Below are 23,699 nucleotides of genomic sequence, written 5' to 3'. Positions count from 1 at the left end.
TCATTATGTAAGACTTGTATGAACTACTCTGCGATCTCCTGCTTTCAGTGGTGTTTTCCAGAATACCAGCATTCCTCTGCAAGCAAGACTCCTGTATTTCTTCATTGTTGTGTTGCAGAAGCCATTGACTGTCATCAATTTCCACATCCTGGAACTGTGAGTTATCACCAAAGCACAATCTCCTATTTTAGTAAATTTATGCATTGTATTATTCTGTCGTTTGTTTCTTGTAATTATTTTGAAAAGTATTAAAACAGCTTTAACCTGATATTTTGGTATATGTGAATTTCATTTCCAGTACTATTGTCTTGTGAAAGAACCCCCTTTCCAGTTTGAGTTCTGTGGGTGTCCCTCACAATATCAATAAGCAGGGCTTACACTGTAACAATGAATCGTGAAACCCGACAGTAATAGGTATGGTCAGGAATGGTATACTCAAGTAACCAATAGCGAAAGTTCTTTAAATTAATAAGATGAATATTTGTGTCTAGACAATAATACATAGTCTGTTTAGGCTAACGTCTGTCGTAGACAAAGGAAATTGCTCAAATGTGACGTCACTGTAACGTACATTTCCAAACTAAAAAGACGTTCATAACACGTTCATAATAATACATATTTAATGCCTCTTAAGTTATATTATTCTCGCGTAAGTTGCCACATTAAAAATATTAACTTTTAAAAAAAACATTATCATATTTTTTTCACTCAAATGTGTTCTATGACCTATATCAACTGATATTGTTTGATAATTTACAGTGATTGCAGCATTATACACCTTTTTATACCATGCAGAAACACGTGACAACTGAAATTTACATTTACTGACATTATCACAGAAGAATCAAATTGAAATACGCATTCTAACATAGGAAAATTTCCCATGTTGATCATTATGTAGAAATAAACGCTTATGCAAAGCAAACTGGTATGCGAGTAAATAAGAACGTGTAAAATAGGCGATTGTATCACACCCGCTAAGCTATAGAACGGTATTGTTTTTGCAGTATGGTTCATGCATCATAACACTTGTCACACACGAACAACAACTGATATATGAGGGTGACACTGTATCGACACTGTTCAGATCTGCCATACTGCATTGGCGCAAGGCCACAATAAACCCACTGGTAGCGTAGTTGTTGCTGCGACAGAATCATGATCGGCAGACCTGTTTTCAAATTATACGCAGGATTGAATACGAACAGGGACCACTCTCCATCCGGGGTCGGAGTACCAAAGACTCAATAGTAACTCATTCACGAAGGGATGTAAATTTAGGGGAAAAATTAGCTAAGGGCCGTAGGTGCTTACGTTTGACCGGGAGTTGTTGGCACCATAATGCCATTATGATAGGAAGATAGACACACAGCCATGTTTCGTACGTAGAATATTGTTTTTTTGTCAAAAATGTGCCGAGCTTCCTCAATACTGCTCGACCTTGTGGTTTTTATTTGTTCTACATCGCGACCGCCTAATATAAGATCTGTTATATTTTCATTTTACTACAATAACTATTAGCATACCATAGGCAATATTACGAAAGAGATCTCGTTGTTAACCCCTTCAGTGATAAACACCATATTTTGTTTCTAGGAGCATCGGAACAAGTTATAAAGAAGTGTATAGCCAACCATCACCACGGCACATATCGCTAAATAGAAAGTTATTTCCATCGATGTAGAAATGTGAAATGGAAACGAGTATTAAATTGTTCATTCTTAGCTGTGGGGTCGTATCTCTGGCAATAACTCTGATTAAAATAGAATATTGACGTTTGCCAGTACTCGTGTGGTCACCAAATTGTATACTGTGTATCGTAATTGCCAATTATATAAGCAGATTTAGATAGCACAACGGCGTAGTCAATTTGACGAAAACGATCCATAGTCTTTTATCTGATATCATGAGAGTTTTAATTGCAATGCATACTAATTAAAGCCAATGTACATTCACAACAAGACGTTAAATCACATTCCGTGGATAGTCTGAGTAGTAGTTGCAATCTCGGTACCTCGTTACATCGCCAACGTTCCTCATAAACTGAAGGAGACCTCTGCATGTGGCTGTACTGGACGTAGCCACATTGACCGTACCGATTTCAGTTTTTGTGTTTAAACTAGGAAACGTAAGCTTCTATTTTATCAATATGGATATAGATAGATTGTTTATATATCGCCAACTCCATGGACTGTTTAGTACTCCTGAACTGTGCATATGATATTTGCTTGGCACGGCGCCAAAATATTGATCAATTCTAAAAACAATTTTAATCACAATGGTATAATAATACATAACGCATAACATAATGTGTATTGAAACACGATTAAAGTTTCGCAGTTTTACGTCATGTACTAATATCCTTAAAGGTAAAATAAAATACTGATCAGTGAATTATTTGTTTCTTTTTTTTTAATTATGTAAAATATTTGAAATTCATGCAAGGAGGTCTCGACATACCCTCTGTTAACGGTGTGGAACTGAAATCACCTTTTACTAATTAGAAATTAACTAATCTTTCCAAACGTGGAACTGAAATAATCTGGTCTACCCGGCCGACTTGCCGTGAAATGATTACAATTCAACATAGGGGAAGATGATTTCAGTTCCAAATGGGGAATACTGATTTTAGTTCCATACAGGAAAAAATAATTTCAGTTCCATACGGGAAAAATGTATTCACTTCCAAGTAGGAAATATGATAATTTTGTTTCATATATTGAAAGATGAATTAAAATTATTATAATTATAGACCAAGCGTTGAATTATTAAAATATGAATAAGCCCGATTTACTTTATACCCCAGGATAGAATTTTCATGGAGTTTGTATTCGTGTGGTCGTGGGGTTAATTTGTAAGAAAGAACAAATTACCAAAATGAATTTATTGCAAACAGCAATGTTCGTCTACACACCCATTAAATAATAAATTCCGTCGGTATCGTCAGTTGTGTCATCTTTATATCAAATATATGTAATAAATTTACTCACATAGATTTGTTGTTGTTATAATTACCTTTTTTCTTTCATATAAACAAAAATATATTTTCTAAGTGGGACCCATATACTAGTTAACAATAGTAGCAGAGAGTTACAGCGTTACGGCAAAGGCTTGATCTGTGGCGGGTATTTAACTACGACGAGTGATGTGATATGCATCGACCTACATGATATCAGAACAGTGTTAATTTACTAGAGTTGTTCTACTTGTCATGCCTGGCTATCAATGTTGAGTAGTTAAAATGAAGGTTTAAGAGAACTAATTTTGAGGAAGATAATTTATTAAGATTGGATGAATGTAGGTTCCATACACAGTTAATACATACTTTTTCACGGTCAATTGACTTTTTAATAAGGATAGGCCATGGATATTGCGGAATGCCTAGACATATTTACATGACAAATTGGACGGGCAGTTCTACGGAATATAATTGAATTGAACTTTATAACTGAACTTAGAGCTTTTCTTACTGAATTCCAAACATCGTAGAAAAGTACAATATCCACCGGACATCACCACGCATACAATACTAAGCACCTTGCATTAAGTGCATGCAGATTTCGTAAATTTTTCCTAAAAAATAACTCTGATGAACGTTCCTCTGAAATTTGTTAATCTGAATGCTCGGTTAAAAAAAGACAGATACGTAATTGTCGGATAGAAGGTCATGCCATTTATCATTCGAAAGTCTTTCTTTCGGTTGCTTCCACAAACTTCTGAATTATGGGTAATTTAACACGGCTGCATATACATTAACTGCAATAGATTACGTCATCAACAATGACGCGTTCCAGGTAATTAACGTCACATTCGAACACTTACCCATATTTACATTGAACGCAGAGGCGCTATAGAACACAACGGAAATAACACCCAGCGCAAAACAGTTTTATTTCGGGGTATAATCTCTTACTAGATAAGAACTAAAATCAGGATGAATTACATCAAGGATATCCTGAGAATACAGCAAAGTATGCACTTAGGCTGTGCGTCGGTCGGTGCGATCCCCGCACTGCCTTCGCGCAGAAAGTAGCTCATTGTCGTTTATATTTTAGATAAGTCCGTGGCGTCTATATTCTAGATAGGAGATCAAAATTTATATTCTAGATTGGTTAGTATCGTCTACATTCTAGATAGGTCAGTGTCGTCTATATTCTAAATAGGAGATCAAAGTCGTCTATATTCCAAATAGATTAGCGTCGTCTACATTCTAGATAAGAAATCAACGTCGTATATATCCTAGATAGGTTAGCGTCGTCTACATTCTAGATAGGTCAGTGTCGTCTATATTCTAGATAGGAGATCAAAGTCGTCTATATTCTAAATAGGTTAGCGTCGTCTACATTCTAGATAGGAAATCAACGTCGTATATATCCTAGATAGGTTAGCGTCGTCTACATTCTAGATTGGTCAGTGTCGTCTATATTCTAAATAGGAGATCAAAGTCGTCTATATTCTAAATAGGTTAGCGTCGTCTACATTCTAGATAGGAAATCAACGTCGTATATATCCTAGATAGGTTAGCGTCGTCTACATTCTAGATTGGTCAGTGTCGTCTATATTCTAAATAGGAGATCATAGTCGTCTGTATTCTAAATAGGTTAGCGTCGTCTACATTCTAGATAGGAAATCAACGTCGTATATATCCTAGATAGGTTAGCGTCGTTTACATTCTAGATTGGTCAGTGTCGTCTATATTCTAAATAGGAGATCAAAGTCGTCTATATTCTAAATAGGTTAGCGTCGTCTACATTCTGGATACGAAATCAACGTCGTATATATCCTAGATAGGTTAGTATCGTCTACATTCTAGATAGGTCAGTGTCGTCTATATTCTAGATAGGAGATCAACGTCGTTTAGATTTTAGATAGGTTAGCGTCCGTCTACATTCTAGATAGGTCAGTGTCGTCTATATTCTAGATAGGAGATTTAACGCCATAGGGGTTTGCCCTCATTTATTATGGTATCCATGATATATATGGAAGTACTTGAATAATTACAATATTATTTAGTGTGTAAAGAGTGTTTTGAGTATAATCTTGCATTATAAGTCATTTGAACCAAACTGGTAATAATAGTTATACAAATAAGATGTGTAACGCCATAGGGGCTGCATTTAACGCCATAGGGGTTTGATAGCTTTTATTATTGTATCCCTGATATATATGGAAGTACTGGAATAATTACAATATTATTTTGTGTGTAGAGTACATTCTTGCATTATAAGTCATTTGTACCAAACTGGTAGTGACAGTTACATGTATGTCAATCATTATCGCAACACCTTAGGGTTGCAATTATTAGGTTTGATGGCTCGTATTATCTGGTATCCCTGGTTGATATGGTTTTATTTGTTTGTCTGGATTTCGTAGATTATAATCTTGCAAGTTTATTAGTCATTTGTACCAAACTGGTAATATTAACTGGTAATATTGTTTGTCAATAGTGGGTCTTCCAGGTGTCCAGGATACATAATGCCATGAAAAACATTTTGTTGGATGGGAAAGCCTTGCATCCCATTTAATTGAGTGTTCCTGTTATGTTTTTTTACAGCTGTGTAATAAAGTTATTCATATTATTGTTATTGGTGTCTCAGAGTAGTTTCTATAACATAGCTGCAGAATATCGATTATCCATATCATGCCCAATATGGCGATTCAATAAAATTAACATCTTTATTTGCAATATTGGAATAGTTGTTGATGTCAACCTGTGCCGTTTCATTACATTTAAATGTAGTACATACCACTAGTGTAAGGTATCAATTGGATAGAAACGAGCAGAACTAATGCAAAACCTATTTGGTATGGATGGAATTGATCTCCATGAACTTTGCCTAAGTCTCTGCTGGACCCTGATTGTAAATGATGCAGATGCTGATATACTGGATTGAAGTAGGACAATTGTCGCCCCCAAATTCCACAAATTATTGCATTTAATTCCCACCCTAGACCAGCATTTAGCATATTAATGAGTCATGCATCATCTGGCAAACAGGTTTATTTGCGTGTAACTGCGAAAGTAGGTCAAAGGTCAATACAAAATTTTGGAAAAGTGTTTTTCAACAGTTGTCCATGCTAAGATGTGTATCAGTATTTCTAAGGTCATTTCCAAAATTTGAAAAAAAAAGAAAAAAATTATTCCACAAGTTCCATCTCACACATCTGATACTCAGTGTGGAATCAGGTTTTTAGTTATACATACCCCAACTATTTCATAGACTTTGGGTGTATCAATAATGTGTCACTTTATCATATAAATAATTCTGTGTTTATCTATTGTCGACTTGCATTGAGGCATTTATTGGTGGATAGCTTGACTCAATACAACCAAAACCAGACTACCTAGAACACTGTTTAATGGTGCCGATTTCCCTACGGCGTTAAAAACCCCTACGGACGCTTAACAAACGTCGTTTATATTTTAGATAGGTCAGTGTGGTCTATATTCTGGATAGGAGATTAAAGTCGTCTATTTTCTAAATAGGTTAGCGTCGTCTACATTCTATATAGGTCAGTGTCGTCTATATTCTAGATAGGAGATCAACGTCGTTTATATTTTAGATAGGTCAGTGCCGTCTATAATCTGGATAGGAGATCAGAGTCGTTTATATTCTAGATAGGTCAATGTGGTCTATATTCTAGATAGGAGATCAAAGTCGTCTATATTATAGATAGGTTAGCGTCGTCTACATTCTAGATAGGTCAGTGTGGTATATATTCTAGATAGGAGATCAACGTCGTTTATATTTTATATAGGTCAGTGTCGTCTACATTCTAGATATGCCACTGTTGTCTGCATTCTAAATAGGAGATCAACGTCGTTTCTATTCTAGATAGGTCCGTGTCGTCTATAATCTAGATAGGAGATCGACGTCGTTTCTATTCAAGATATGTCAGTGACGACTACATTCTAGATAGGAGAGCAAAGTCGTTTACATTCTAGATAGATCAATGTATATATTCTAGATAGGAGATCAACGTCGTTCATATTCAAGACATGCTTTTTACAAGTAGGTTGTGATGTTTCCAGTTTGATCGTCCTCTCGTGTCTTTCATATTATTTCGAGTGAATTACTTCGCTACTAAATTAGTTCCGGTGTGTGGGACGCTGTTTAAACACGCCAGTTGGGAATGTATGTATTATCGCGTTTAATGATAAAATTAATCGCGGGTGATTGGAATTGAACAATATTTACTGGAGGTTGTCCTCAGATATTCAGATATGCGTGTAGAAATATTAATGTACACTCTTATTTCCCGTGTTCTGTCAACTAATTACAGTAATTTGATGTCCTACAGGACTTTGTTACAATAACACTAATCGAGAAAAATATAGAAAGTCATTCTACGTTAAACAAATACATGTTAGTTGGCTTTACTTCAACACACGAGTGTATAAAATTAAAATATTGGAATTTTGCTTGCTGGGAAATTCATCTAATGTTAATAATATTTCCAATGTTATTTGTAGTGCAGCGGGTTTCTAATGTTTTCGATATATTTTATTGTACTTTTACTATGTCAATAAATTATACGTAGAGACGCACTCACTTGATGCTAAATTAGAATTTAGTTGAAATTGCCTTAAGGTAATGTAATTTTCATATAGAAAATATATTAAGTATTAAGTGTACATTTCCAAACCATTGCGTAATCCATTGGAGACATTAGTTAATGGGAATGTTTATTTTGACCAGTGATGCATGGTGTATTTAAACTAGTGACGCAGTTGTAGTATTAACCAATTACTGCGGAGAACTCGTACATGCATTGACCTTCAAAGTATAATGTCACATGCTATGTCCTAAACAAATATTTTACAAATACTAGTATATCATTAATGAATAGCAGATGTGACTTGACATCGCGTCTGCCAAAGAGTGCCAAAGCGTACGAGATAACAGATACTAGAGCAATTTCCCTCACATCACAATGCATTGTGTCTATCATTGAGACTGAGACAGAGGGAAAACGATTATCACTATTCTCTAAAGATGAATTCAATTGTAAACAAAAAATATTTGTCTGGTTTTAAAAATCAAATATTATATAGCAGTATCTCAGATAAGTCCTAAAATGAAGCTGATTAAACGGATAAGGTTTGCGCTTAATGAATATTTCGGTGTTACAAACCGTGTTAATCGCATCAAATGTTACAATTGCTGATTGTAGACAGCTTCGACAAATCGTACTACATAACCGCTATTCTATTTATTTATTTTTCCAGTGAAATTATAAAATCGTTAAAATCGTTATTTTAGGATAGCACCTTTATCTTCGTGTTTACGAAGTTGTCATGTTGGTACCAATAAAGCGTACAATATAGAGTTGAGTTGACTTTAATACAAATACAAATTCGCAATATAAAAAATAATCAGAGTCATAATATGTGTTGCACAACAAATACGGATTTATTGACTACCTAATGTTTAAGAATGTGAAAAACATATCCACCTCATATTGATAAAACTGACACTTTCAACTTGCCACACCCAGTATGCGAGCACTAACCAGTTAGTGAACTCACACCCATTACTCCAGACATGGATGGGACCACTGTGAATTAAAGAGACACAGTTGCGCGTCCAGTATAGACAGACACATATCTGACTGGCATTGTGTGCGTCGTATGGAACCCATACCGAACACGAAGTGACAGCATTATTTTCTTCTTTTGCTTCCCAGAAGTGGTTAGTTTTAGCAAGTGAATAAGCTGTCATATAATCCTATATGATCACCGTAAGTGATAAATGGCATGTCAATCATACTTGAATTACGCTTGACGTCGACATTGAACATTACTTAAAATGAACGATGAGCTACTGCTTAATACAACATTAGCAAAACGCGTACTAATTACTGAAATGTCGTTATATCTCATCTTAGTATTCCTATATGTTGATGCAAAAATCAAGGTCAGCTGAATTATACAGAAACAAAAATAGGCGTAACACTGCATTCCTTTTACCACATTGGAAAAAGAAAAAAATGATTAAACATGTTTAAAAAGATCCAAACATTATGTAGGTCCCAACATAAACAATTCAAGAGAGTAATTATTCAGTTTTTAGGTTAGATTTATGCTGATAAATGTCTTATATTTTATCTGACAACGACATCGAATTTGACATGTTATTCATCCTCGTCCTTATAAGTAGTCACTGATTATTCGTCTAAATATCAACATATTTTAACATGAACTAAATAACTGAAAGAAATTAGCAGGTGGCAGTTAACTGTTACATATTAGCAGGTAACAGTTATATTTTAGCAGGTTACTGTCATAAATTAGCAGGCAACTGTTACAAATTAGCAGGTAACTGTTACAAATTAGCAGGTAACTGTTATATTAGCAGGTAAATGTCATATATTGGCAGGTAACTGTCATATATTAGCAGGTAACTGTTACATATTAGTAGGTAACTGTTATATATTGGCAGGTAACTGTTATATATTAGCAGGTAACTGTCATATATTGGCACGTAACTGTCATATATTAGCAGGTAACTGTTATATATTAGCAGGTAACTGTTATATATTAGCAGGTAACAGTTACATATTATCAGGTAACTGTTATATATTAGCAGGTAACTGTTATATATTAGCAGGTAACTGTTACATATTATCAGGTAACTGTCATATATTAGCAGGTAACTGTCATATATTAGCAGGTAACTGTTATATATTAGCAGGTAACTGTCATATATTGGCACGTAACTGTCATATATTAGCAGGTAACTGTTATATATTAGCAGGTAACTGTTATATATTAGCAGGTAACTGTCATATATTAGCAGGTAACTGACATATATTAGCAGGTAACTGTTATATATTAGCAAGTAACTGTTACACATATAAGTGGTTAACTGTCATATATTAGCAGGTAACTATCATATATTAGCAGGTAACTGGTACATACTAGCAGGTAACTGTTACATATCAGCAGGTAACTGTTACATATATTAGCGGTTAACTGTCATGTATTAGCGGGTAACTATCATATATTAGCAGGTAACTGTTATATATTAGCAGGTAACTGTTACATATTAGCAGGTAACTGTTACATATCAGCAGGTAACTGTTACATATATTAGCAGGTAACTGTCATATATTAGCAGGTAACTGTCATATATTAGAAGGTAACTGTTACATATATTAGCAGGTAACTGTCATATATTAGCAGGTAACTTTTATATATTTAGCAAATAACTGTCATATATTAGCAGGTAACTGTCATATATTAGCAGGTAACTGTTATATATTTAGCAAATAACTGTCATATATTAGCAGGTAACTGTCATATATTAGAAGGTAACTGTTACATATCAGCAGGTAACTGTTACATATATTAGCAGGTAACTGTTCCATATATCAGCAGGTAACTGTTACATATATAAGCAGGTAACTATTATATATTAGCAGGTAACTGTTACATATTAGCAGGTAACTGTTACATATCAGCAGGTAACTGTTACATATATTAGCAGGTAACTGTCATATATTAGCAGGTAACTGTCATACATTAGCAGGTAACTGTTACATATATTAGCAGGTAACTGTTACATATATTAGCAGGTAACTATCATGTATTAGCAGGTAACTGTTACATATTAGCAGGTAACTGTTACATACCAGCAGGTAACTGTTACATATATTAGCAGGTAACTGTCATATATTAGCAGGTAACTGTCATATATTAGAAGGTAACTGTTACATATATTAGCAGGTAACTATCATATATTAGTAGGTAACTGTTACATATTAGCAGGTAACTGTTACATATCAGCAGGTAACTGTTACATATATTAGCAGGTAACTGTCATATATTGGCAGATAACTGTTACATATATTAGCAGGTAACTATCATATATTAGCAGGTAACTGTTACATATCAGCAGGTAACTGTTACATATATTAGCAGGTAACTGTCATATATTAGCAGGTAACTGTCATATATTAGAAGGTAACTGTTACATATATTAGAAGGTAACTGTCATATATTAGCAGGTACTGTCATATATTAGAAGGTAACTGTTACATATATTAGCAGGTAACTGTTACATACATCAGCAGGTAACTGTTACATATATTAGCAGGTAACTATCATATATTAGCAGGTAACTGTTACATATTAGCAGGTAACTGTTTCATATTAGCAGGTAACTGTCATATATTTGAAGGTAACTGTTACATATATTAGCAGGTAACTGTCATATATTGGCAGGTAACTGTCATATATTGGCAGGTAACTGTCATATATTAGCAAGTAACTGTCATATTTTAGCAGGTAACTGTTATATATTAGCAGGTGACTGTCATATTTTAGCAGGTAACGGTCATATATTAGCAGGGAACTGTTACATATATTAGCAGGTGACTGTCATATATTAGCAGGTAACTGTCATATATTAGCAGGTAACTGTCATTTATTAGCAGGTAACTGTTACATATATTAGCAGGTGACTGTCATATATTGGCAGGTAACTGTTACATATTAGCAGGTAACTGTAACATATATTAGCAGGTAACTGTTACATATTAGCAGGTAACTGTAACATATATTAGCAGGTAACTGTTAAATATTAGCAGGTAACTGTCATAAATTAGCAGGTAACTGTTATATTAGCAGGTAACTGTCATATATTGGCAGGTAACTGTCATATATTAGCAGGTAACTGTTACATATTAGTAGGTAACTGTTATATATTGGCAGGTAACTGTTATATATTAGCAGGTAACTGTCATATATTGGCACGTAACTGTCATATATTAGCAGGTAACTGTTATATATTAGCAGGTAACTGTTATATATTAGCAGGTAACTGTTACATATTATCAGGTAACTGTTATATATTAGCAGGTAACTGTTATATATTAGCAGGTAACTGTTACATATTATCAGGTAACTGTCATATATTAGCAGGTAACTGTCATATATTAGCAGGTAACTGTTATATATTAGCAGGTAACTGTCATATATTGGCACGTAACTGTCATATATTAGCAGGTAACTGTTATATATTAGCAGGTAACTGTTATATATTAGCAGGTAACTGTCATATATTAGCAGGTAACTGACATATATTAGCAGGTAACTGTTATATATTAGCAAGTAACTGTTACACATATAAGTGGTTAACTGTCATATATTAGCAGGTAACTATCATATATTAGCAGGTAACTGTTACATACCAGCAGGTAACTGTTACATATATTAGCGGTTAACTGTCATGTATTAGCGGGTAACTATCATATATTAGCAGGTAACTGTTATATATTAGCAGGTAACTGTTACATATTAGCAGGTAACTGTTACATATCAGCAGGTAACTGTTACATATATTAGCAGGTAACTGTCATATATTAGCAGGTAACTGTCATATATTAGAAGGTAACTGTTACATATATTAACAGGTAACTGTCATATATTAGCAGGTAACTTTTATATATTTAGCAAATAACTGTCATATATTAGCAGGTAACTGTCATATATTAGCAGGTAACTGTTATATATTTAGCAAATAACTGTCATATATTAGCAGGTAACTGTCATATATTAGAAGGTAACTGTTACATATCAGCAGGTAACTGTTACATATATTAGCAGGTAACTGTTACATATATCAGCAGGTAACTGTTACATATATTAGCAGGTAACTATTATATATTAGCAGGTAACTGTTACATATTAGCAGGTAACTGTTACATATCAGCAGGTAACTGTTACATATATTAGCAGGTAACTGTCATATATTAGCAGGTAACTGTCATACATTAGCAGGTAACTGTTACATATATTAGCAGGTAACTGTTACATATATTAGCAGGTAACTATCATGTATTAGCAGGTAACTGTTACATATTAGCAGGTAACTGTTACATACCAGCAGGTAACTGTTACATATATTAGCAGGTAACTGTCATATATTAGCAGGTAACTGTCATATATTAGAAGGTAACTGTTACATATATTAGCAGGTAACTATCATATATTAGTAGGTAACTGTTACATATTTGCAGGTAACTGTTACATATCAGCAGGTAACTGTTACATATATTAGCAGGTAACTGTCATATATTGGCAGATAACTGTTACATATATTAGCAGGTAACTATCATATATTAGCAGGTAACTGTTACATATCAGCAGGTAACTGTTACATATATTAGCAGGTAACTGTCATATATTAGCAGGTAACTGTCATATATTAGAAGGTAACTGTTACATATATTAGAAGGTAACTGTCATATATTAGCAGGTACTGTCATATATTAGAAGGTAACTGTTACATATATTAGCAGGTAACTGTTACATACATCAGCAGGTAACTGTTACATATATTAGCAGGTAACTATCATATATTAGCAGGTAACTGTTACATATTAGCAGGTAACTGTTACATATTAGCAGGTAACTGTCATATATTAGCAGGTAACTGTCATATATTGGCAGGTAACTGTTACATATATTGGCAGGTAACTGTCATATATTGGCAGGTAACTGTCATATATTAGCAAGTAACTGTCATATGTTAGCAGGTAACTGTTATATATTAGCAGGTGACTGTCATATTTTAGCAGGTAACGGTCATATATTAGCAGGGAACTGTTACATATATTAGCAGGTGACTGTCATATATTAGCAGGTAACTGTCATATATTAGCAGGTAACTGTCATTTATTAGCAGGTAACTGTTACATATATTAGCAGGTGACTGTCATATATTGGCAGGTAACTGTTACATATTAGCAGGTAACTGTAACATATATTAGCAGGTAACTGTTACATATTAGCAGGTAACTGTAACATATATTAGCAGGTAACTGTTAATTATTAGCAGGTAACTGTCATAAATTAGCAGGTAACTGTTATATATTAGCAGGTAACTGTTATATATTAGCAGGTGACTGTCATATATTAGCAGGTAACTGTCATATATTAGCAGGTAACTGTTACATATATTAGCAGGTGACTGTCATATATTGGCAGGTGACTGTCATTTATTTGCAGGTAACTGTTACATATATTAGCAGGTGACTGTCAAATATTGGCAGGTAACTGTTACACATTAGCAGGTAACTGTAACATATATTAGCAGGTAACTGTTACATATTAGCAGGTAAGTGTAACATATATTAGCAGGTAAATGTTACCTATTAGCAGGTAACTGTTAAATATTAGCAGGTAACTGTCATAAATTAGCAGGTAACTGTTATATATTAGCAGGTGACTGTCATATATTAGCAGGTAACTGTCATATATTAGCAGGTAACTGTTACATATATTAGCAGGTGACTGTCATATATTAGCAGGTAACTGTCATATATTAGCAGGGAACTGTTACATATATTAGCAGGTAACATTCATATATTAGCAGGTAACTGTCATATATTAGCAGGTAACTGTCATTTATTAGCAGGTAACTGTTACATATATTAGCAGGTGACTGTCATATATTGGCAGGTAACTGTTACATATTAGCAGGTAACTGTAACATATATTAGCAGGTAACTGTTACATATTAGCAGGTAACTGTAACATATATTAGCAGGTAACTGTTAAATATTAGCAGGTAACTGTCATAAATTAGCAGGTAACTGTTATATATTATCAGGTAACTGTTATATATTAGCAGGTGACTGTCATATATTAGCAGGTAACTGTCATATATTAGCAGGTAACTGTTACATATATTAGCAGGTGACTGTCATATATTGGCAGGTGACTGTCATATATTAGCAGGTAACTGTTACATATATTAGCAGGTGACTGTCAAATATTAGCAGGTAACTGTTACATATTAGCAGGTAAGTGTAACATATATTAGCAGGTAAATGTTACCTATTAGCAGGTAACTGTTAAATATTAGCAGGTAACTGTCATAAATTAGCAGGTAACTGTTATATATTAGCAGGTGACTGTCATATATTAGCAGGTGACTGTCATATATTGGCAGGTAACTGTTACATATTAGCAGGTAACTGTAACATATATTAGCAGATAACTGTAACATATATTAGCAGGTAACTGTAACATATATTAGCAGGTAACTGTTACATATTAGCAGGTAACTGTAACATATATTAGCAGGTAACTGTTACATATTACCAGGTAACTGTTACATATTACCAGGTAACAGTCGGGTATTGGTAGACAACTGTCATTTATGCCATGGAAACTTCGTACGATCCAACATCTGTTCAAGTTCATTTGTGTAATATTTGATTGACTATACTAATATTGTTTCGGCCTATTGTTCAATCTGTAGGACTTTCAGTTACTTTTAATCAACTATTCAAACATTTTTTAACTCATGAGAGATAAGTGCTGACAGACTGAGTTGCGTTCGTGCAGTCTTTAGTAACTTATTTTTTATGTGGGAAGGATTTGAATTGATAAATGTAGTTACATACAATACACGTTATAGAATACTTTCCTGTAAAAGCTATGTTGAATTCCATCGGTTCCAATATTGATTACTGACAATTACATATCTGTATTTGCATTCCATCAATGTATCATTTTGACCGTATGGCGCCGATGACCATATAATGCCTTCAGTGTCGCAATTATATTGAGCTATTATTATTTGCAAAAAAAAATATTACAACTTTAGAATTTGCTCTGAGTGAAATTTATGAGTGAAGCTGTAATTGTGTTTAGTATTGCTTATCAAATTTTAAAATGCACACACACGTAATGGGCACGTACATGGTCTCCAGGGAATGAACATTTAGATGCTCCTTATCCCAAGTGATTATTGTACTATCATGGACAATCGAGTAGTTTTTGATTGCAACCTCACTCCCCTGTGTGGTGGTGTCAATCATATCCGACTCGCAAACACTTTGGCGGACGCTTGCATAGACTACCAGTGAACACAATGTTTGCTGCATTTCAAGGAATAAGATATATGTTAATTACTGGCATAAGACGAGCATATAAACACGCAACAGGCGAACTCGTTACACGGCAAATGTGCCTGACCACTGTAAGCATATTGTATAGTGTAATGTATTGTATTATATTGTATCCCTAGAATAGAATCATACGAACCAACGTGCAGGTACGAGTACTTAACGCTGGTACAATCATTACTATACACAGGGAAAATGTATGCTACTAGAATTATCACGAAAAGTGCACAAAGTATCCACCCATGCAGTACTGGATCGCATCGATCCCCACTACGAGTAATATAATGCTTGCATTCCCAGTAATGTCATATGCGAGCCCCATACCGTGCCTTCTGTCAGTTGATCAATTACATGCTAGACAAAAACAAATACGGAAAATAACACTTCTATCGGATGAACAAACAGAAATATATTAGAATATAAGAGACGTGAAGAACGTGAATCCAAAATACAGCGCCATTCCCAACAAATTAAACAATAAAAAATGTTCGAATTAGAGAATAAATACCAAGATTATAGATATTATAGAAAAAAACAACAACACTGTTTTAGGTTAGTCTAACAACTTGTTTGTGTGTGTGTGTCCATGACACTGTTAAAGAATTGTTTGATTAATGTGTCAATGGCCGTACATGTCATCATTATAGTCTTATGTACTGTCTCAAAGCAAGAGGCATATTAATTTCTATCGTTGTTCAAAATCGTGTATCCCCATATTCATTAAGACATCCTTTAACAAACCTCCCGTCATTAGCTTATCTCTCTGCACTGCAAAACATTTGCAGCGAAAAACAGATGTTTCAGGGTCACATCTTCGTTCTTATAACATGGGCAAGTTCAATCTTCGGAAGTATTATTTTTCCATTTTCATACGTGTAGTACCTTGCCTCAAGTTTTAGTTGGGCCCCTTAAAATATGTCCCTTATTCCACAGTAAGCAGTTATTCATCTTATTTTTGAACGTTCTAGAGTGGAGTAAGCTAGACTTATCTTTCATTTTTACCCTCCTCTTCCTCCATCATGTTTCAGAACAAAAAGTTTAATTTTATTAGCAGTTATATTTTCAAATTGTTTTTTGTCTAATTTGACATTTGTTAGTACATTATTTATGTCTTTCTACAATTTGCATAATTCAGTTTGTTCGGTCTTGTGATTCAGGATATTTAAATAAATAAATAAGTAAATACTATTTTTGCCCATCTAGACTCTCTCGTGTTAATTAACCTTTAAAAAACATGTTATTGTTTATTTTCATTGTGTTCAACCCAAATACAGCTTCATTAGCAGTATTTCCTTTATCTTTTAGAATAAATTTCTTTACTTTTCTTTGCAATTTATTTCTAAATCTGAATGACTAAGAGTTGTAATTTTACCAGCGTATTTTAGTGACAGCTATACTACACTAATGCATAGCGACAAACCACAATTCCACCGTGTTAATGTTACCATGACTGCTTTCATTTTTCAAATACATTGATAAAATATGTATGGTCAGATAGGTTGCGGGTAATCGAGATGCCTAAGTATTTGTATTCAAATGATTTCTTAATCTTACAATTACGAATTTGTCATTCCTTTATTTTTGTCAATTCTTTTATTTACTATTAACTTTAGATTTCTCTTCATTAATTGTCATTTTCCATAGTTTACAAAACGCTGATATTAACTATTACTCGTTTGGTACAATGGGGACTACGTCATCAACAAGGAACACACCATAAATAAGTATTCCTTTTCACCTTATTTTGTTCACGTATTAGTAAATAAGGTCATTTTCTTTGTTTAGGATTACAGCAGCAGAAAGCAATACTGCAGTGTGGATCTACCCGCCGATTTTGCGATATCAACACATTGTTTAACTTTAGTGTCAATTTTTTCATTTTACCAAGTTTTGAACATGAAAACTATTATCTAGATTTACGTTTAATAGCTGTCACTAGCAGATGATTTCTCATTCTCTTTTACCCACTGTCTGTGTGCTTTATTTGAATGTTTTCTTTCAGTTATTGCAGTTTTGATTTCCTTCTCAAACCAGGGTTTAGTGTATTATCAACGTTCAACAACACTGTTTAGCCAAATTACTTCATTAGACGCTCATTGCTTGCTAATAAGTTTCATCAGATTTTGAATTGAGAACATTCCTAAACCTTTTTAATTAAGTGGTTTTGAAATGAATTGCAAGCTGTATTACTGTTAATCTGCATTGTTTGTTTAGTGACAGCTTGTTTTTTCTGATTATTTTCAATTCAGGGATTGTCAGCTTAGTATACATAATATTATAATCACCGCCAATTTCAAATATTTTATTTTATTTTACTCATTAACTATATATCTGAACTGGTCACTAGTCAGTTTGCATTCGATAGTTTGTTGGTTACGTCTGACCATTTTCCAATGCTGATTTCATTGTTCAGCCGCCTTAAATTAACGTTACGTAGTCAGAGGCGGTGGCTCGGGGGAGGGGAAGATCTACTTACCAACCTCTCACAGAAGGCGCGACCTTACTAGGGGTCGGGGCATGTTCCCCTTCAAAGCTTGGAAATCTAGATCCTCTGAAACGATATTTCCTGCATTTTGATTTTGGAAGGGCGACGCCTCCAACATTTAGTAATAAATCACCAACCGAAGAAATCACCCCCATGGCTGAGTTGCTATTCTTGTCATATATGTTTTTTGCTAGTGAATCATTATGTGACTGCTGGTGTAATGTATAGTTAACATCTATGGTATTATTTAACCAGCAGTTGAGGTTGTCAGTAGTGTTGTTGTATGTTCTAGTGTTTGAGTTTGTTTTTGTATTTCTGTATTATGATTTGGTTGTGATGACTGTATTCACTATTCAATCATATATGGCCTTGTTGAATTCTTCTAACGTCATTGACAATACATAGCTGGTCTTCTTTAAGGATAGTGATTACATCCCTCTTACCTACAACTTTATGTTCTATTACTCTAAGCTATAAAGATATGTCTGAGACACATTTAAGCATTGAAAAATGTCATCATTTTGATTAGTAAGTGCTGTGTCAGTTTTTGTAACTTCTGTACACAGACTAGTGTGGTGATTGTTTAATCCATTGATCTTCGTGGAGACAACATCTACAGATTTATGAACAGAATCAAGAGACGATGAAATTTGAGAATCCTGGGTCATGTCACCCTCTTCTTTATTATTACAGTTAAGTATCTATCAACTGTGAGTTATCGTCTACTAGGGATATTTTATTATACCCTTTCACTTCATGGAATTTTTCTTTGTCTTGGTTTTTTTGTCTTGATTTTATTTTCTTTGTCTTGACATTTATCAGTATTTTTTTTACAAAATGAGGGGAATGTATTTACGAAATTAATTTCAAAACATTGATGTAACATTTGGAGAGCAGAATGTAGATTTAGTTTGAACAAGCTGAAACGAATAGAAAAGTTGGCCAAATATCGCTATCATTACTTGTTCTAAGATTTCTCAGGCTTGATTATATTTTGACAAAAATCCTGAGCTGTTTGTTTCGTAACGATTACGTAGTCACACTAATCTGTCGTTTAATTCACTTGTGACTTTCTCAATATTTGAAACATATGCGTTACTACTATACTACCTTACTGTAAACGCTATATAAATAATGATTTGCTTGCAGTGTCATATTTGATAATGAGTCGATCTATCGGAGATATTGTCTGAGCCGAAAATACTGAAATATAGTGCAGCAACGACTTGCAGCTCTTCCTGAAACATAGAAGCGCATGCCTAGCTAGAAGTCGTTTGGAGGAAGTACATACATGACGTTTACTGCTTTATTTTACACATTCACACATGTATAAATGCAATTAGCATACAAATCAGAATCATGAAACAATTAGGCAAAACAAACACTAATTAACGGTGTCATTAAATATAAAGCTTAATAAGATGAATAAAACATGTGAAAAAAAGATCAATAAATCATCTTACAGTTAACTACTAAGATTTTAAAATAACAATTCCTGACAACGCATGACACACTTTGCTAAGCCACGCGACAATTTGGGCAGAGTCACGCAGATGTCACAATAAATCGGTCCATCAATAAAATAATATAAAGTAAGCGCGTTATTGTCGAAACGTGATTCATTTTAATTTGAACGTCCATAAATATTTAGTTCTAGTTCCTAATTTACTGAATCTAACATTAAGTATATTAATTCGAAGCTCGAATTAACGTTGTTCTTTAATACTGGCAATTTTCTGACAACCGCGATTCGTGAGTGTGTACGATGAGGCGACTTCAATCGTTTTAAACGACCTTTGAAGCTAAATAATAATTGATTATTAGATTGAATAGACGTGTGCCCGACGAGAAAGTACGTTTTTGTCTTTGTTTATTACGTATTTAGTCATCAGACAATTTATGTTTGCTCATATTTTTTAATACTTAATAATAAAAGAGAACTATGATAATGAAAGTTACATATACTAATATGAGTAATTACTGGTTATTTACTAGTTTCTTTGCGCAGATGACATGTCATGTGTGCAAAACAAAAGCCTTTGCTATTTGTGTCGGTCTAGTATTTTATGTACATCGTGACATACGCAGGCACCTAGAACCATATCACTAGGAGCAGCTGTTGAACTCATTATTCACACTTCATCGTAAATAAATAAATCATTTTAAACCAAGCGGCCGAGGCACCGAGTCTCTGGGTTGTATCACAGTGATCATTACAACACGATCCAATGCGCTTGGTGCGTTAAATTTTGATAAACGAGGTATTCTTCAAAGTTAAGAAGATATGATAAATTCAAGATGTTTACACTTATATATAGAAGGGTTCGTATTTATCGGCACATTTTGTAACTTATCAGTAAACTGCCAAATAATGTACAAAATAGGTTCCAATGGAAACAAGGATTGTCGTTCAAAATAATGTGAATTTGTCAATTCTTCCTGTCAGCAATAGATACAACTTGGTAAGTCTTTGCCTTTGAACAATTTTGATTCATTATAGTACAGCAATGTTATCTTAAATTTCATTGATGACGTCATGTTTCAAGTATTATGTTACAGTCATTGCTCCGAAATGTACACAGGCGTCGTATAAGTCACGTGACAAATATACACAGCCTTGCGTAGGAATTTACAGGTCAAAAAGAGATCAAAGCAAGCACACTTAAGTATTATTGACAAACTGTGGAAACAATTAACTACAAATTCATTACATATTTATGTAGTATTGTGAGAACTACATTTTTCATATAGAATTTATAAACAGTTGTTTTTTGGTTTATTATTAAAATAACGTAAGGTAAACACTCTTTATCGGCACCAATCAGGGCCCGTCCATTGCAGAGATACATCACACTAATAGGACTATATAGTTCTCCGTTCTAATTCCACTCATTCAGTAATGCTGTTTACTTGGCGTCTTTGTTACGACTTTTAAAAGCTGTGTCATTTCTCAATAATCGTGTTGATTATTATTCAATATTGACGGATATCAAACAGATAGATTTAGAGCTCGATTCTAACATTTTGCACATTGCTATGAGCGATCAGTTGTATAGGCAGCGTGTATCGGATGCTTTGGCGTTACATATTTTGCTTTGGAATATAACGATATAATGTAAATATAACGCCTCACCACTATAGGAAACATTGATTAGAAATTGAACTCGGGTTTCAGAGAAGGCGAAAAACTAAATTCATGACATTCTATCTTTGAACCATAGCTATTAAGGGCGGAAATGGGTATAATAGGGAGCAACAACACTAAATAGAACAGCTAGCGAGGAATACAAATATTCAAAAAATGTTCACAAAAGAGCAGGACCAGTATAAATCCACGACCGCAACATACAGGACATTATTTGCCCACAATTGTTTATTTCAGTGTATGTGGGTTGGTGGTGGTGTCGGTAAACTACAAAGAATTGTATTTATATATTTACGATATAGTCAATTCATTTTGGAATGACAAACTACCTAGGCCATTTATTGCGACTGCTAGAATTACTAAAGCTCTCGTTTTACTAAAAACGCCAATGTAACGCAATATAATTCACATGAATTACCATTAGTCTACGGAAATTATAACTTGGTCATCTTCCCTCACCACCTTTGCGTTCGAAAATTGTCATAAATGATATTTTGACCCAGGATTATAGGCCATAACATCATGATCTATAGGTGAGAATGATTAACGTCGTACAATGATTTTTCTTAATATAACTGAGATGTTAGTTGCATATTGGTAATTTACAACATACACAGTTTTAATGAAAAACGGCACCATACTTATAGTTATGTGTATACATGATGAATAAAATATCATAGTCTAAGAATAGTGAGACCCGAGGGTATGTTAGTGTGCAATATGTAATATGTGTCACATGTGTAATTAATGCGCTATTTAATGCGACTTGAAAGGTTTGCATATTTTGCACGTTTTTTTAAACATTTTGGTGGTACCTTTTTTCTACATTTTCATGTTTTTTTACTATGACCCAATGGATGCATGTCTTGAAAAGCGATATGCTTTTTTTCCTGATGAAATGCGACACATATTGACTTCTGTGTTCACAATGTTTAAAACGGGTGTGTGGTGCAATGAATTACGATATGGTATATTTAGTTAAATGTTAAAATGTTTCAGATACGGCTAGGGATAATAAAATACTAACTCCGAAGGCATAAAGACATCACTATATCACTATTACTAAAAGTTCAACGTAAGTTGTTTTCAGTGTCTATGGATGCGTAAACTATTACAAATATATGATGCCGCTTTCCTCCAGTAACTCATACTAAGAATGAACTATCAAAAAATACTGCACAGTAAGATAAAAAACGAGTTTGTTCGCATTATTCTGGGACAACAAATGACATAGTGTATTAGACAGTAATGATAATAAATGTACTCCTTGTTGCATACAAATTGTTACTATCATTTATAAAACCAATTTTACTGTTGTGTACAGATTCGAATTTATTCTACAATTGACATAGAGCTACCATGAAGACACATGCACTACAGTTCAATGTGAACTAATTGTGGCTTTTTTCTTTGAGTGTCGAGGGATATAGCACTTAAAACACTCGGTATCAATGTATTCATATTACAATATAACCTACCAGTATTGCCGGCCATGATTGAAATCACCAGCGCCGAACGTCCTTCACAATCTTCGCAATTAATGTCCAATTCCGGAAAACGTTCAAGCGCGTCCACTAGCATTTTCTTGTCCCCTTTCTCGGCAGCGGCGAGAAACAGCTTCTCGGCTGATTTTTGGGTCGAGTTGCCAGTCATTGTAGTAGCGAGTGATGAATCAGAAAGTTCGACTTTCAGCGAAATATTACCGGCAGCTGCTAACTCAAGTATTATCCACCACTGCGGGACAGTGCGCTGTGATGGTACATACATCCGTGCTGTGCATACGTAATGAGGCAGTGATAACAAACACAGGTGGCGGCAGTGCACTAGGAGCATTAATTTCGAAGACACTGCGTTTGTCAGTTAAAGTTGACACAGTTTACGTACATATCAAAATATTTGTAATTTTCCAAATCATGTTCATTTTAGTGTTGCATTATTCTTTTAATGGTACTGTAATTGGATGAAAACTAATTGCTCCTACGATAAATAAATTATAATCTTTTTTTTTTTCATTTTGGAAACAAATTATTGTGAACAATGCGATGAAGACTTTTTTTGGTAATATTCTTGTGTAATCGGTAATTATGAGCATTATTTATGGGTGCATAGGGAATCTATTATTCTTAATATTCATTTATTTCTTTTTTT

General features: G+C 34.0%; 1 protein-coding gene across 1 annotated transcript in view; it reads right to left on the bottom strand.

Annotated features, from left to right (window-relative positions):
* Positions 1–23,279, bottom strand: part of LOC100373612 (short transient receptor potential channel 7-like) — a 39,051-nt gene extending 15,772 nt beyond the window's left edge. Inside the window, exon 1 of the mRNA XM_078007667.2 lies at positions 23,030–23,279. Coding sequence (XP_077863793.2) covers positions 23,030–23,204 — 175 coding nt within the window. The 5' untranslated portion in view covers positions 23,205–23,279. The remainder of the gene's footprint in view (positions 1–23,029) is intronic.
* Between the last annotated feature and the right edge of the window lie 420 nt (positions 23,280–23,699).

The sequence above is a fragment of the Saccoglossus kowalevskii genome, chromosome 18 (assembly GCF_978046115.1).
Source record: "Saccoglossus kowalevskii chromosome 18, keSacKowa6.1, whole genome shotgun sequence".
Taxonomy (NCBI): domain Eukaryota; kingdom Metazoa; phylum Hemichordata; class Enteropneusta; family Harrimaniidae; genus Saccoglossus; species Saccoglossus kowalevskii.
The sequence above is the reverse complement of the archived record's forward strand: the minus strand, read 5'-3'. Positions and strand labels throughout refer to the sequence as shown.